The sequence below is a fragment of the Centroberyx affinis genome, unplaced genomic scaffold, assembly GCF_046629955.1.
Source record: "Centroberyx affinis isolate AG114_WGS23_722 - 3 ecotype Tasmania unplaced genomic scaffold, CSIRO-AGI_Caff_v1 ptg003805l_1, whole genome shotgun sequence".
In the NCBI taxonomy this organism is placed as follows: Eukaryota; Metazoa; Chordata; class Actinopteri; order Beryciformes; family Berycidae; genus Centroberyx; species Centroberyx affinis.
In genome coordinates, this window is record NW_027281670.1 from 111606 (window position 1) to 125567 (window position 13962).

The following is a 13962-nucleotide window of genomic DNA, read 5'->3' on the forward strand; positions in this document are numbered from 1 at the left end:
TCATGACCACAGAGGTCAGGGTGACAGGTCTGTAGTCATTTAGTCCTGTGATATCAGGCTTTTTGGGGACTAGAACAATGGTGGAGCTTTTGAAGCAGGAGGGAACAGTGCAGAGGTCCAGTGACTGAATCCCTCACTGCCCATCCCTGGCACCATACAATGATAGCATTTGGCTTGATAAATAGCTACTGGATGGTTCACTGGCTATTCTAGCTGTACAAAGCACTCAGTCCCTACAAATAAGGGAATTTGATGAACAGCCAGTCTGAACAGCAACACAAAACCATCTTTCTCTTTGTCTCTCTCTATCTGTCTCTACTATGGGGAACTTCCTAAATGAATCTGGTTCATCCACCCAAATCTCTGAGCTCTAACTTTGTCCACAGGCATTAGGTCTCATCTGTCACCTCAGAAATGAGAGGGACGGAGGGACTGTAAATAAGATGACTTGGTACCTGCTTTCTTCTGAACCTCTGTTCTCTCAATCCTTCCTTTTATCCACCCTTCCACTCTGCACCATGTGCTCCTGTAGATTAGAGTTGGCATTTGGCTTCTGAACATCCCAGGTGGCTACTGTAACCATGAGCTCATGTCCCCCATTGTCCTTTGTCTTTGACTGAGCACAACAACGAGATGTTCCCAAACCGAGGCCAACCTCAGGTTAAATGCATGCAGACTTGAGCCTTTCCCACCAAGGGACGCTAAGCTAGCTTGGCGTGACACGCTAGCACTCCACATTTTTGCAAATCTAAATCTCCAAGCCACAGGTTTTGTCTTGCTTAACAGAGCCAGACAAGGAGGTTTTGGAAGCTTTTCTTTTTCTTTTTTTTTTAGCTTAACGAAGAGAGAAATGTGCTTTGATAGCCTGCAGTCTCTTTAGGTGTGTTTCCGCACTCAGGTTTTGATTGGCAGCCCAGGGGCTCAGGCGGTATTACCATAGTTATCTCACTACACCACATGCCTAACAGCATTTAAAGCCTCCAGAGCTGTCTGTCACACCTTAACTTGCTCCATAAGGAGATGAGTTGAAAAAAGGATAATACATGCAAATGGTTTTTAGACTGGGTCATGTTAGGTCACAAACTTTTAGCGGCAAGGTCATTTTGGTGTTGATTCTATCTCATTTCATACTATCACCTCTGGGATGTTCAAAAGCCAGTTGCAACAAATCTCCACGAGATCCATACTGTACAACGGAGATTTGTTAGATCAACCACTTTGAACAGCGTACTGAACATTCGGTACCAGTCTTTCCTCCACTATGTATATATACAGTATATATATATACACATATAGGTAAATATATATTTAAGTTAAACCTGTTTTTTATTTACAACTATTCATATTCACCAGAATCCCTTCCCGCTGCCCATCAAAGTTTAATTTCAGCTGAATTAACAAGTTCATACTTACATCACTAGGCACTATTATGTTTAAAAAGGACCAAATTGAGAGGTGGACACAGTTAGACAGTTTACCTATGTATATCTTTTGATTGTGTTTGTATTGTGTTTTGTGTGGTAAGTTATTTTACTGTGGACCACAGTGGAAATTAGTGTTTTAAGTAACAGTTTCTTGTGCTTTGCTCTGGGGTCACATAGACATGAATTGCTTTGATCATATATTTTATGATCAAATCAAATCAAATCAAAAATAACATGCAGCTTTCCAGATTCCAGACTTCTCACTATTAGTTCTCTATAAGAAATAAAGGATCTTGACCGTAAATAATTACAATGATTGCCACTGAATCTACATCTGTTAACAATTAGCATAGACATTGAAACTGTCTGATTAATCAAGCTATTTGATTTTCTCTTAGTAAATCTACACACAAATTCTCTCTCTCCCGCCTTCCTTCTTTCTCCTTGAACAAGCACGTGCAAGCATGTTCAGGCAAACCCTCTCACTCACTTCCAAAGTCTCATTTCCACTATGATTTCATTTACTGCATCAGGGCTATTTTAATTGATTTCATTTCCCTTTCTTGACATTTCTGCATTTTTGTTGTTTTCCATCATGCTGTGTTCTGTTGTCAGTTAAATTCTTTTATCCAATTCTCCTCCTCTCTCTCTCCATCTCTCTCTCTCTCTCTCTCTCTCTCTCTCTCTCTCTCTCTTCTTCTTCTTCGTCTTCTCACTCAGACTCCCATGGGATGGATCTGTTTGCGGTTGCAGTTCATGAATTTGGTCATGCCATTGGCCTGGTCCATACTTCAGCCATTGAGTCCATCATGAGACCGTACTACCAGGGTCCAGTAGGAGACCCTCTGAAGTATGACCTACCCTATGAAGACAAAGTCCGCGTCTGGCAACTCTATGGTATGGAGGAACATCCACACACCTTTCTATGTGTGTCATAGTGTGTGTGTGTGTGTGTGTGTGTGTGTGACAGAGAGAGAGAGACAGACAGAAAAATAGTAGCTATGTTTCTAATGTTGGTCATATTTCATGCTGTCTGAAAATGAAAGAGAAATGCACATGGCAATATTGAAATGCATAGACTGCTGGTCATATAACCACGACTTTTGAATTGTTAAATTGATGTGAAATGAGATTGTAATAAGCTTACATCATCATCAATTGGTTTAGGGTTAGGGTTAACTAGGGAAAACTTTATTACCTCACCTCACCTCCCTAAAAAACATTTTCACAATACTGAGTATATTTTATCTAAATTTTCTTTTTCTATTCAGCTTTTTTAATTTGATGCATCATAACTCAAATAAAAATATTTGGATGGAAAGCAAGCTAGTGAGGAAAATGTGAGTAATGGGAATCTCTGCTTCCTCTCTATGTCTGATTAATGCTGAAGAGTCTCAGTGAGTGTGTGTGTGTGTGTGTGTGTGTGTGTGTGTGTGTGTGTGTGCGTGCGTGCGTGCGTGCGTGCGCGCGCGCGCGCGTGCGTGCGTGCGTGTGTGTGTGTGTGTGTGTGTGGTCTGTTTTTCTCCCTCCTCTCCTGTTTCTAGTCATCATTCTCCTCCCTTCCATCTCCTCGTCTCCACCCTTCTTCTCCCTCTTGCCACTCATCTTCTCCTCCCTCTCCTCCACCCATGTCATCACCTCTCCATCATCTTCCCTTCCACATCCTGCCTTTACACACTCACTGCATTTCACCAAACCATCCACACTCCGAGATAACCACAGAGATGTACAACACTACTCATCTCTACATACACAGAATGCCCCGTTACCCTTCTGGCCATGCCCCATGAGCCTCTGCTGTAATTACTCATGTTTCCTGGTTGGTGGTGGAAACATCCCTCTTGCTGGTGACAGCCCACCAGCCAAAGGAGGCAGAGGCTTCCCATCGCAGGAAGCAGCAACTGATGAGTTCTATAGAGGAAGGTTGTTGATTTAATTAAAGCATCAGTGGGAGTCAGGATGGACTTAATTGGCCCTCTTTATGGCATATGACCTTATCGCGCCGCTAGATAGAGACCGGAATTGAATTGAATTGAATTGAATTGAATTGAATTGAATTGAATTGAATTGAATTGAATTGAATTGAATTAAGATGGCCTGAAAAGCGAACACAGAAACAGAACAGAGAAACAGAGAGAGAGAAATAGAAAGCAGCAATGAGGCAAGAATTGGGGAATATAATAAACAAATTCAGAATCAGCAGAATGTTATTACCTCCATTGTAAGTTTATTTGACTTGACCTTTCACCCCATATCCTTCCTAGGGGTCAGAGAGTCTGTGTCCCACACCAATCGACCAGGCAACCCCTCCCAGACGGCTGAACCACCTGTCCTGCTGGACCTTCCTGAAAACAGATCCACTGTCCTGTAAGTAGAGCACTTCAACAGATCCAGTGTCTGCCGCAAGCTTGCGCCTGCGCTTATGCCTTGATTCACCACAATGGTGGAGCAGAATGAAAACACACATTCATCCCACACTCATTGATTCACTATATACTTTTTATTTCAAACTATATATTTTTAGATTTTGACAAACAATTCAATTGACAAACATTCAAACTATGTTATACATTTTGTTAACTTCTAATAATGTTTTCCATATTGAAATAGTTGGCTGTCAACAGAATGTAAAATGTTAATGACTCCCTGTAATATTATTATGTAATGATTTTTGTAATCATTACATAATAATATTGTGATATAGTGATTATAAACATTGTACGGTAATGTATCAATTTACAAGCCACTAATACAGTAAATCTTTTCTTGTCCCCATGGTCACAATTTTTATAATAAATAAATATAATATTTATTAGAAAATAAGCAACGTTTCAGTACTGACATCTTCGTCAGGCAAATATCAGGGGGGAGTGGGAGTCCAAAGAGATGACCTGTGCCTTTTGAGTGACTCTTGCTCTCTGACATAGATCCTGGAGAGGGATGCCTATCACCTCTGGCACATCTTAACGAGGCTCCAGAGTTTGGCTTTATTCTTAAGTCTCTGACAGATTATAGAAATGTCTAAATCAGGAAAAATAAAACACATGTCCCCTCCCCTTGTTCAAGTATAAAACACTTGTCCACATTAAGAACAATCTTTGATTGGTTGCTTCATACAGGTAAGATCAGTGTTTGCCTCAAAGTTAAGTTTGTCAACTAGTATGGTCCCCAGATATTTTCACTGCTACACCCTGGCAACTGGCTCATCTTTTATAAGAGTTGGCACAGGGGGAGGCCTCCTAGGGAAATCTGTGCACATCTCTTTAGACTTGGGTATGTTTAGTTGTAGGAAAGAACATTTGCACTATGTTTTCTCTGAAAAGACAAAGATTCACAGATGTAGTCATCATGGTTACATATAACATGAAGGATAATTCCAATTATTTTTTCAAAATTGAATCATTTACTTCACTGTAGAGCTACGTACCCCACAGTTTGCAGGGAGCACAGCTCTCTAATAGAGTTCAAAGGAGCCAAACAAAACTCAACCCAAAAGCAACCAAAACGCAATACAGCTGTTTCAATAAGTGTCAAGTAGTAATTACAAACGAAGTAACCTTCAACACTTTACTGAATTTAATCTGCATGACAACATTACATTCACCTCTTGTCACCACTGACTCTGTGCCACCCACAAAACTGTCTGACTGGAAACATACAGTATATTGCAACATGTTCTCTTTTTTTTCTTTTTTTTTAAGTAACAGTCTTCAATTATACCAGAGTAACAGTCTGTGAGCAACAATACCAACTGGTACTTGAGTAATTGTCCATCAATAAAGTAAAACTCTATGAACGGCAGTGTCCATTTTTTCTTTTGTGTTCAGTTCAACATTCTTGAATATAATCAATCCACAGATCAAACTATTTATAGTCCATGAATTATTTTGTTGTGTATGTGTGTGTGTGTGTGCTCACTGCTACTGAGCATACAGGATTGTCACACAAAGTCCTTTAAATGTGCTGGCCTTCTATCAGGCCTGCCTGACTAAGTGTGTGGAGTGTGGATGCTTCTGCTGCCAAATCCTCCGTGATGTTTTGGCTCCCACTCTGTGGAAGCTTCATTGCCTCAGAGCTTTATCTTCTAGTTGTGGCTTCGTTTTATCAAGCTGCTCCGTGGTAAATTTACAAACTGCTGGCAAGTTATCATCCATTTCCTTGGTCCTGATGTCTCCTTAAGACCTGGCCTTGCTCTGTTATCACTTCATATGACCTTTGCTCTACAGGTCGAATAACAGTTGCCCACTGCCACCACTGCTTTGGTCCTGTGAGTGGCTGGACCCTCACCCTATCCTCTCTCTGTAGCTCGGGTAAGTCTTTGGCCATGATATTGTCGTGCCGTTCTTTCCTCCCTTGACTACCTCTGACTATCTCATTCTGATGACTGGCTGTCGGTCTCAGCAATGTCTCACTCATCAGCATCAGTGTTTTTGTGCGTCTCCCCATGAGTGTCACTGCGGGGCTGCTGTCTGTGCCATGTGATGGCCTATTTCTGTGGTCCAGCATGGCTAAGCAAAGGGCAGTATCAGCCCTTTTTGCCTTGGCCATCGGTCTCTTGGCAGTTTTCACTGCTGACTCCACTTTCCCATTGTTCTGCGGGTATCCTGGTGAGGACATCTCGTGGCTGAATTCCCATGACTTGCTGAAAGCCCTGAACTCCTCAGATGAGTACTGAGGTCCATTGTCAGTAAACAAAACATCTGGAATGCCATATCTGGAAAACTGTGATTTCAGTTTTCAAATCACTGTGCTGGCCTCTGCGTTTTCCAGGATAAGTAAGCTGCAGATCATGTAGTCTCTGTTATTAAACAAAAAACAGTCCCTATCTTCTCCCAGGGGCGCTTCCTGTGCCTCATATGGTCTCAGTGTCTCTTTTTGCTGTTTCACACCCCATGCACTGCATGTGCTACACATGTACATTTTTAGCTGTGCATTCACGCCTGGCCAGTATACACACTCACATGCCCTTCTCAGACATCCTTCTATTCCAATATGTGAGGAATGGATTCTCTGCATGATTTCTGACCATAGTGCTGCCGGCACCACCACTCATTCCCCTCTGAAAACGAAAATTTTGCTCACTTATTTTGCTCTAATACATTGTCACCTCCATTGGGACATGTTCCTTTGTTTCAGGCCAACCCTGCTGAATGACTCTCTTCAGAATTTGCAGGCCTTGGTCAAGCTCTGTGGCTCCCTGAATAACCTGTAGTCTCTCACTGATACTGGCAGGTAATGCACCATGTTGATCAACTCAACTCACTCTTTTCAGTGTGTCAGCCAGTAGTAAGTACTTCCCAGGGAAATATGATAGTTTGAATTCATATCCTTGTAGTCTCATCTGCATGCGTTATAGCCTTTTTTGGGGGCACTGAGCAGTGGTTTGGTCAAAGGGTTTATGGTCTGATTGAACATCCACAGGCCGTCAATATGTGAATTGATGAAACCTCTCCATTTGAGTACAGCTATCAGTTACCTTTCAATCTGTCTTCCTTGCTAACATATGAAGCAGGCTGCCCCTTTTGCATTTGCATTTGCCAGACTCTGTGAGACCACATCTTTGATCCTTTCAAAGGCTAACTCATGTCATTCTCTCCACTCCCATATCACAGCCTTGGGTGTCAGCTCCCGCAAAGGTCCACAGAAGTCCAAAACGAAGTCACAGTAGTTGACCAGATAGTTGACCATGCCAAGAAAATGCAGGACCCCTTTTATATCTGTGGGCTGTTACTTTGCCTGGGTCCACTTTTCACCCCTCTGAGGTTAGAAAATGTCTATTATACGGCACTTCTGTGCACCTGAGTTGGAGCTTTTGAGTCAGCTTCACATTGCATCTGTTCAGTAGCATTCTCAGCATTCTGTCATGTCTGCAACAGCTTCTTCATCACTGTCTCCCTCCCCCATGATCTGGATATCATCTGCAATAGTCTCAACTCCAGGTAGTCCCTCCAATGCTTGGTTCAGCTTTCTTTGAAAGATATCCGGGGCAGGGCTTATTCCCATTGGCATATGTAACCACCTGAAACGGCCATCTTCATCCAGCTCAACATGCCAGTTTCCGTCTTTCACATCACATGCTGTGAACACCCATGCTCTGTTGAAGTCTGGTAGCATATATTCCATGATAGGTAGGGGTGATGGCTACTCTTGAGTGCTTGGTTCAGTGGTTTAGGGTCCATGAGCACTCACAGTGCTTACCTGTAGGCTTCCTAATGGTCAGTAGACTACTAATACAATTAGTGCTCCTTTCCACTGGTGCTATGGTGTGGACTTGTCAGTTCCCCTTTGAGTGGATTGTACAGAGCCACTGGTATGCTTCTCTTTGGTAGCTTCACTGGCTCAACAGTTGGATCTACTTCAGCTTTAGTTCACCACATCTGCATATTCCTCTTTAATCTGCTCCTCTGACCATGCTCCGGCCTCTTCCAGAGGGTGTTGTGGTGCTGCACTGTGATCAGCTCCAATCCTTCACTTGTGCCTATCCCTAAGGTAGGCCTCAGTCTTTTCTGCCTAACAACTACAAACTCGAGTCTGTACGACTTCTTGTTTTGTGGATTAAACACAGTCTGTGTGCTGAACATAGTCTGATTATGCTGACTGGCACTTTGAATGCCGGCATGTTTGGCTCTCAAGTGATACATGCGATAACCCTCTGACATCTGGGAGCTGCCCAGTACAGCCAGTCTTCTACTGTTGGCCACTGAGCAGCTCCACTGGAGCAGTTGGGGGTTAAGTGCCTCAGTCAAGGGCACATTGATGGTAGTTGTTGAGGAAGAGAGTAGTGTTACTCATTCACTTTCCCTGCCAACATTTTCCCAGTCGGTCTGGTGATTCAAACGAGCAACATTTTGGGCACAAGTCTGCTGCTTTGTCACTGCAAGCCAAGTGTGTCTCCATGCAATTGTTGCCAGTTGGGTGCAGGTACAAAAAAAATTATTCTACAGAGACAGTTGAGTGGTTAAGTTCCCTGTTTCTGGAGCCACGAGTGCCTCCACTGGCCTTGGATAAAATCCTTATAGAGGATGCTCTATATCTCTCCCTTTCCAACTGTCTATGTAAATTAAAAGGAAATACTTAAGGTGAGTGGACTACCCATTCTTCTTAAAAAATAAATCTTCTTCTGCAAATAACACAATTTCATATTTGTCTACTTAATCAGCATCACAAGTTAAAAGAATGCTCAGAAACCCACAAGTAATTACAAGTAAGATTGTGAAAATGGAATCACTGACATTTGTAATACAATATACGCTGTGATATAGTCTTAACCTTGATCTTAAAATCAAACTAGAAGGCACTCAGTAGAGTGCAAACCATCGCCAACGCTGAACAACTCTCCAACTGGCAAAGCTGCAGCCTCTGTAACAATTTATGTTTGTTTATTGTTTGTCTTCTGCATTTGATTTTCCAACAAAATAGCATGTGAATTTAATGTCGTTTAGCAACCAACTTGGAAGTCCCAGATGTTGTACTTTCCAACCAGCACATGATAGTTATGTATAAAAAAAACAAAATCATCTAATGTTGGAAATCGCAGATCTGGACCACCACCAAAATCTAATTGACTGATCCTTGGGCCAAGGGCTGTCTGTCCACCACATTTCAGCCAAATCTGTTCTGGCAAACAGACAGGGGTGAAAACATAACCTCCTTCCAGCTCTGTTGGTGGAGGTAATTACCCACAGAGAGGTCAAGCCTTTTCTCACTGAGCTTTGAATTCAACCAGCCGTGTGATATAACTTTCCTTCTCTATTCTGCTGAGAAACAAAGTTCATGAATGGATGGAATACACATGTTCCATTATAAAAAGAATAAATCTTTGAAATAACTATTTATTGGCCTTAATTCTGTCGATTCACTGAGGTTTTTGGAGCTTGATATGGTGACATTTCTGTCTTACCAATTTAGCAAAGTATCCAAAAACCCCAAATTAATTATCTATTGGAAATAGTATCAGCAAACAGTCAGCAAGTGGGCAGCTATCAGCCTGTAGTTTTTCAAATTAACAAACATGATTAAACTGCATTTTGAATGTACACACGTTCACAAACACACACACACACACACACACACACACACACACACACACACACACAAACAGTACACAGCTATCCAGCCTTGAAAAGCAGCTCTGAGCCAAACAGGCAGTAGATATACCAATTGACTCACAACAAGTGGGATATTTAACTCTTTTTCCACCACTATATTAGCTTCACTGATCATTTCTCACCAGCTCCATCAGGGGATGATGTGTGGAAAAGGTGGGTTGGGCTTGATAAGGGTCAGTAATACTGACCACTAGGCGGTGGCATGGTGTTAACAGAGTGCTGAATAGAGATCTTTGTTGATATGAGGCTGGTTGGCTCCCACTCACAGTAGCAGCCTTGTGGTGCTAATGGCCTCATCATTGGCAGGCCGGCCACGTCAGTGCTTTAAATCACTTATTAGCCCCGGGGATAGAGGCACTGGGGGACCGCGCCGTGTCAGACTGATAGCATCTCCTCTGTTGTTTGGCCAAGTGTAATTGTTACACACACAGGCACGCAGTCACAGTGGATGAAAACAAAAGACATAATTTGGACACATTGCACATAATTTGGATACAAAAATGGATCAGAAAACAAAACAATCAAATCAAAACAACTAGCACATATACAGCAAATAAGGATTAATTTGATTAGAGTGACATACTTCAGTTGTTTGAACACACAATAAATCATGTTAGGATGTTTGAACATAAAAGTCATTAATTAAGTGTCCATTGTTCAAACACCAACTTTATTAATAAAGTTGGTGTTTGAACAATGGACACTTATAAATGTCCAGTTTTGCATAAGCAGTTGGATGTTCTATCTGCATGGACTACTTAATAAAACCAGAATTTTTTCCCCACTTCTCCTCTCTCCTCCCTTCTCCTCTCTTCTATTCCCTCCAACTCCTCTCTTCTTCCCTCCTCCCTCCTCCTCCTGCTCTCTTCTCCTCTTGTCCGTCTCTCAGGCTGGCGCGAGATGCCCCAGACAGATGCACCAGTCACTTTGATGCAGTGGCCCAGATACGAGGAGAGGCCTTCTTCTTCAAAGGTATTCAAGCCCAGAGGGGAAAAAGTGAAGGAGGGAGACAGACAGAGATAAAGTGTTGGGAAAAATAAAATTGAGCTAAATGAGCTGAAGTGAGGAAAGGACGAGCAACTAATAGAGGGAGAGAGAGAGAGAGAGAGAATGAGAGAAGTGGAGAGGGTCAGGATGAGACAGAGTAGCGGTTGTAGAGATTCACTGAGCGTTGAGCCCAGCTGAGACTCATCCAGCTGAGAGACTGCAGTCCAAAACGACCTCTGGCTTTTACACATGCTTGCCCTCTGGAGGAATGACCTCTAGCTTCCCACTGACAACGGCAATAACAAACAGACTCATATACCTTAAACAGCTAGCCTGGTTCCAGATTCCTGAATCGCATCCTGCCCACTCTTCAGATTTTGTCGAGCGATTCAGAGAGTCTGCTGTTGCTCTAGTCAACGGCTTATTCTAGCTCAGAGAAACAATCAAGTTTTTTGAATCGTTCTTGCAATGGTTTTTCATTGGCATTGGAAGAATAAATTTGTTGAAATCACCCCCCTTAACCAACATGTTGTCTTTGCAAAAATGATATTTTGTCGACCAACATTCTTGGTAAAGTTGGTAAATCCGCTGCCTAACCATGGACGTAGTGGCTAACTGGCTGCACAGCATCAGTGTCGACTGAAGTAACGTCAGAGCGACTGGATACGTCAGTCACTAGTGATTGGTTCAGGGAAAATCAAACACCCCCCCCCCACACACACACACACACACACACACACACACACACACACAGAAAACGGCAAACTAGGAGTGGTAACGAAATGGCCATTCAGTCTGAATATCAGGCTATTCAACAGCAGCAGTATTGGCAAAGTATGCTGAAGTATTCATCTTTTGATGTGAAATCTATGATATTTATGAGGTAACAGCGAAAAGCCAGATCTTAGGTCATTGTACCAGTAATTTTGCCACTGAATGTAACCTTTCAGATGTTTAAATTGCTGAGCATGTTTTACAGTCTGCTGTAAGAAGCCTCCCATTGTCTCAAGAGTTGCATATCCACCCAGCATGCATCATGCTGATCTCGACCACAATGTATGTTGCTGTGCTAAACATGTTTTTTAGGTTGTATTTGTAGAAACAACAGATAATCTCTGCAAAGTATGTTATGAGCTTATGAAAACAAGTACCATTACATACATGTGCACACATTGTATAGTTTACATACTGCTATGTGCAAACACGTAAGCACACAAACACACACACTGTACAGTGTCCTGGCTGCCAAGGTCCTCCACATGGGCTAAGGTCAGCATTTTTTATTTTTTTTATTTATTTTTTTTCCACGGGCTAAGGTCAGCATTTATTTTTATTTTTATATTTTTTCATGGGCAAAAGTCAGCATTTCAAACAGCATTCATCACAGAGATAAACTAGATGAAGTTTTTTGGGAACCAGTGGTATTACTCACTGTTGCTTCTGGTTGGAGAATTTCCCCCTCGGGGCATGAATAAAATATATCAAAGGAAGAATGACAGCCAAAGTGAGCTACAGATCAGCAGGCTGCATGGCTGTTCCAACCTCTCCTGTTCCTCTCTGTCATAGGGAAATATTTCTGGCGACTGACTAGAGAAAAGCACCTGGTGTCTCTGCGTCCGGCTCAGATCCATCGGTTCTGGAGGGGCCTACCGGCCAACCTGGACAGTGTGGATGCTGTCTATGAGAGGCCTGGGGACCACAAAATAGTCTTTTTCAAAGGTATGCTGCAGAAAATCTCCATCTTAACGTAATTAAATCTTGGAGTGAGCCTTAAAATCCAGAGGCCTGGGGACCCCGACTTTGTCTGGTTCAAAGGCAATGCTGGATGCTCATGGCCACTGCAGGATGCAGTAAAATCGTTCAATTATTCCACTGAGCCTCCACACGACAGTTTGGGCAGTGGGCACAGCACTGAGAAATGGTGGCTGCACCAACTGCATTGCAATGGAGTTCATACACGTGACAGAAATTGCATAAAACATTGTACTTTGTATGCTTTCCACATTACATGCAGGTACACACACACACACGCACACACATACACACACACAAACACAGTAAGAGTAGAAGTCACACATCCAAGTGGTTTGGACGGGAGTTTAACGAGGAAACCCAGATGAAATAGTGAAAAATCCTTGTGGTTAAATGCAATGAAAGGGTATTTACAGCATATAAAGAAATACTCATCATTGCCAGCCTCAGTATTCTGCTTGCAATTTTGCTGCTGTCACTATAAATGAACCATAAATGGAATGTATTTCCATTTGGTTAGTTCTCCAATATGATCACAGTAACATAAATTATATTTCCTTTGTTACCTCTGTCTTTTTGTCACAACAAGTGAATGTGAGAAATGCAGTTTTAATAGTTTGATAAACACATGTAATACATGTCTTCAGTGACAGTGACAGTTTCCAGGACATGTTTAATATGCTGATGGTCTGGTGACTTTTTAAAATGTGATTCATCTGGACAATAAAGAGGCCAATGAAAATAAACATTTCTTGCCTTTCTTGCAATGTGCCTAGGATCTTGACGGAAATGCTACCAGAATTTGTTTCTATGTGAGAGGGACAGAGGAGTTATGATTTTTGTGGTGAAAACAGAGGTACAAAAGCAAGGGCACCAAGTTTCACATTTGATATAACTTGTGAAATAACTTTATTGGAACAGAATGTTCTACTGGCTGCATGGCAAAAATCCAGTGTCTCAAAATCTTTTCAAATGAATAGTCTCAAATTCATATCTAGTCAGCTGTCTGTGTATTATAAGAAATTATGTTGTGTCATTCATAAAATTGTGAAATATTGGGTAGATATATTCCAAACTGTTGAGTTGTTTTCCTCTCTTGACTAATATCTCCATGTCCCGCCCCCTTCAGGTCTGAAGTACTGGATATTTAAAGACAATAACGTGGAAGAGGGTTACCCCCGTCCAATCAGTGACTTCGGCCTGCCCATGGAGGGCGTGGACGCAGCCTTCGTCTGGCTGCACAACGACAAGACCTACTTCTTCAAGGACAGCCACTACTGGCGCTACGACGACCACCTGAGACGGATGGACCTGGGCTATCCTAAAGACACAACGCTGTGGAAGGGGCTGCCACCGCACCTGGATGACGCCATGAGGTGGTCTGATGGTGAGTTCATTATTTTCTGTCTTTCTTCCTCTTTAATTTTCTCTGTAGTTCAGTTACCTGACAGATGCCTTGTAAGGATTGTTAGACAAAAGGCGGGAAATAGAAAGAAAGAGAGAAAATAAATGAATAAATAAACAATTAAATAAATAAACAAAAAGACAATTCTAAAAGAGAATCACATAGATCAGTCCATCCTCACAAGGGAGCAGATGAGAGATTTAATTGAGTGCACCAATTAAAGCAGGTGCAATTAAGGGTAACCAGAGTTGATATCCTTGACTGAAAATGTCCCAAGGGAACAAGG

At 42.2% G+C, this 13962-nt stretch overlaps 1 protein-coding gene across 1 annotated transcript in view; it reads left to right on the forward strand.

The window, feature by feature from the left end:
- Window positions 1–13962, forward strand: part of LOC139662473 (matrix metalloproteinase-17-like) — an 85106-nt gene that overhangs the window by 64200 nt on the left and 6944 nt on the right. Inside the window, exons 5-9 of the mRNA XM_071541165.1 lie at window positions 2145–2321; window positions 3689–3791; window positions 10422–10504; window positions 12086–12238; window positions 13401–13658. Of these exons, the coding sequence (XP_071397266.1) occupies window positions 2145–2321; window positions 3689–3791; window positions 10422–10504; window positions 12086–12238; window positions 13401–13658 (774 nt within the window). The remainder of the gene's footprint in view (window positions 1–2144; window positions 2322–3688; window positions 3792–10421; window positions 10505–12085; window positions 12239–13400; window positions 13659–13962) is intronic.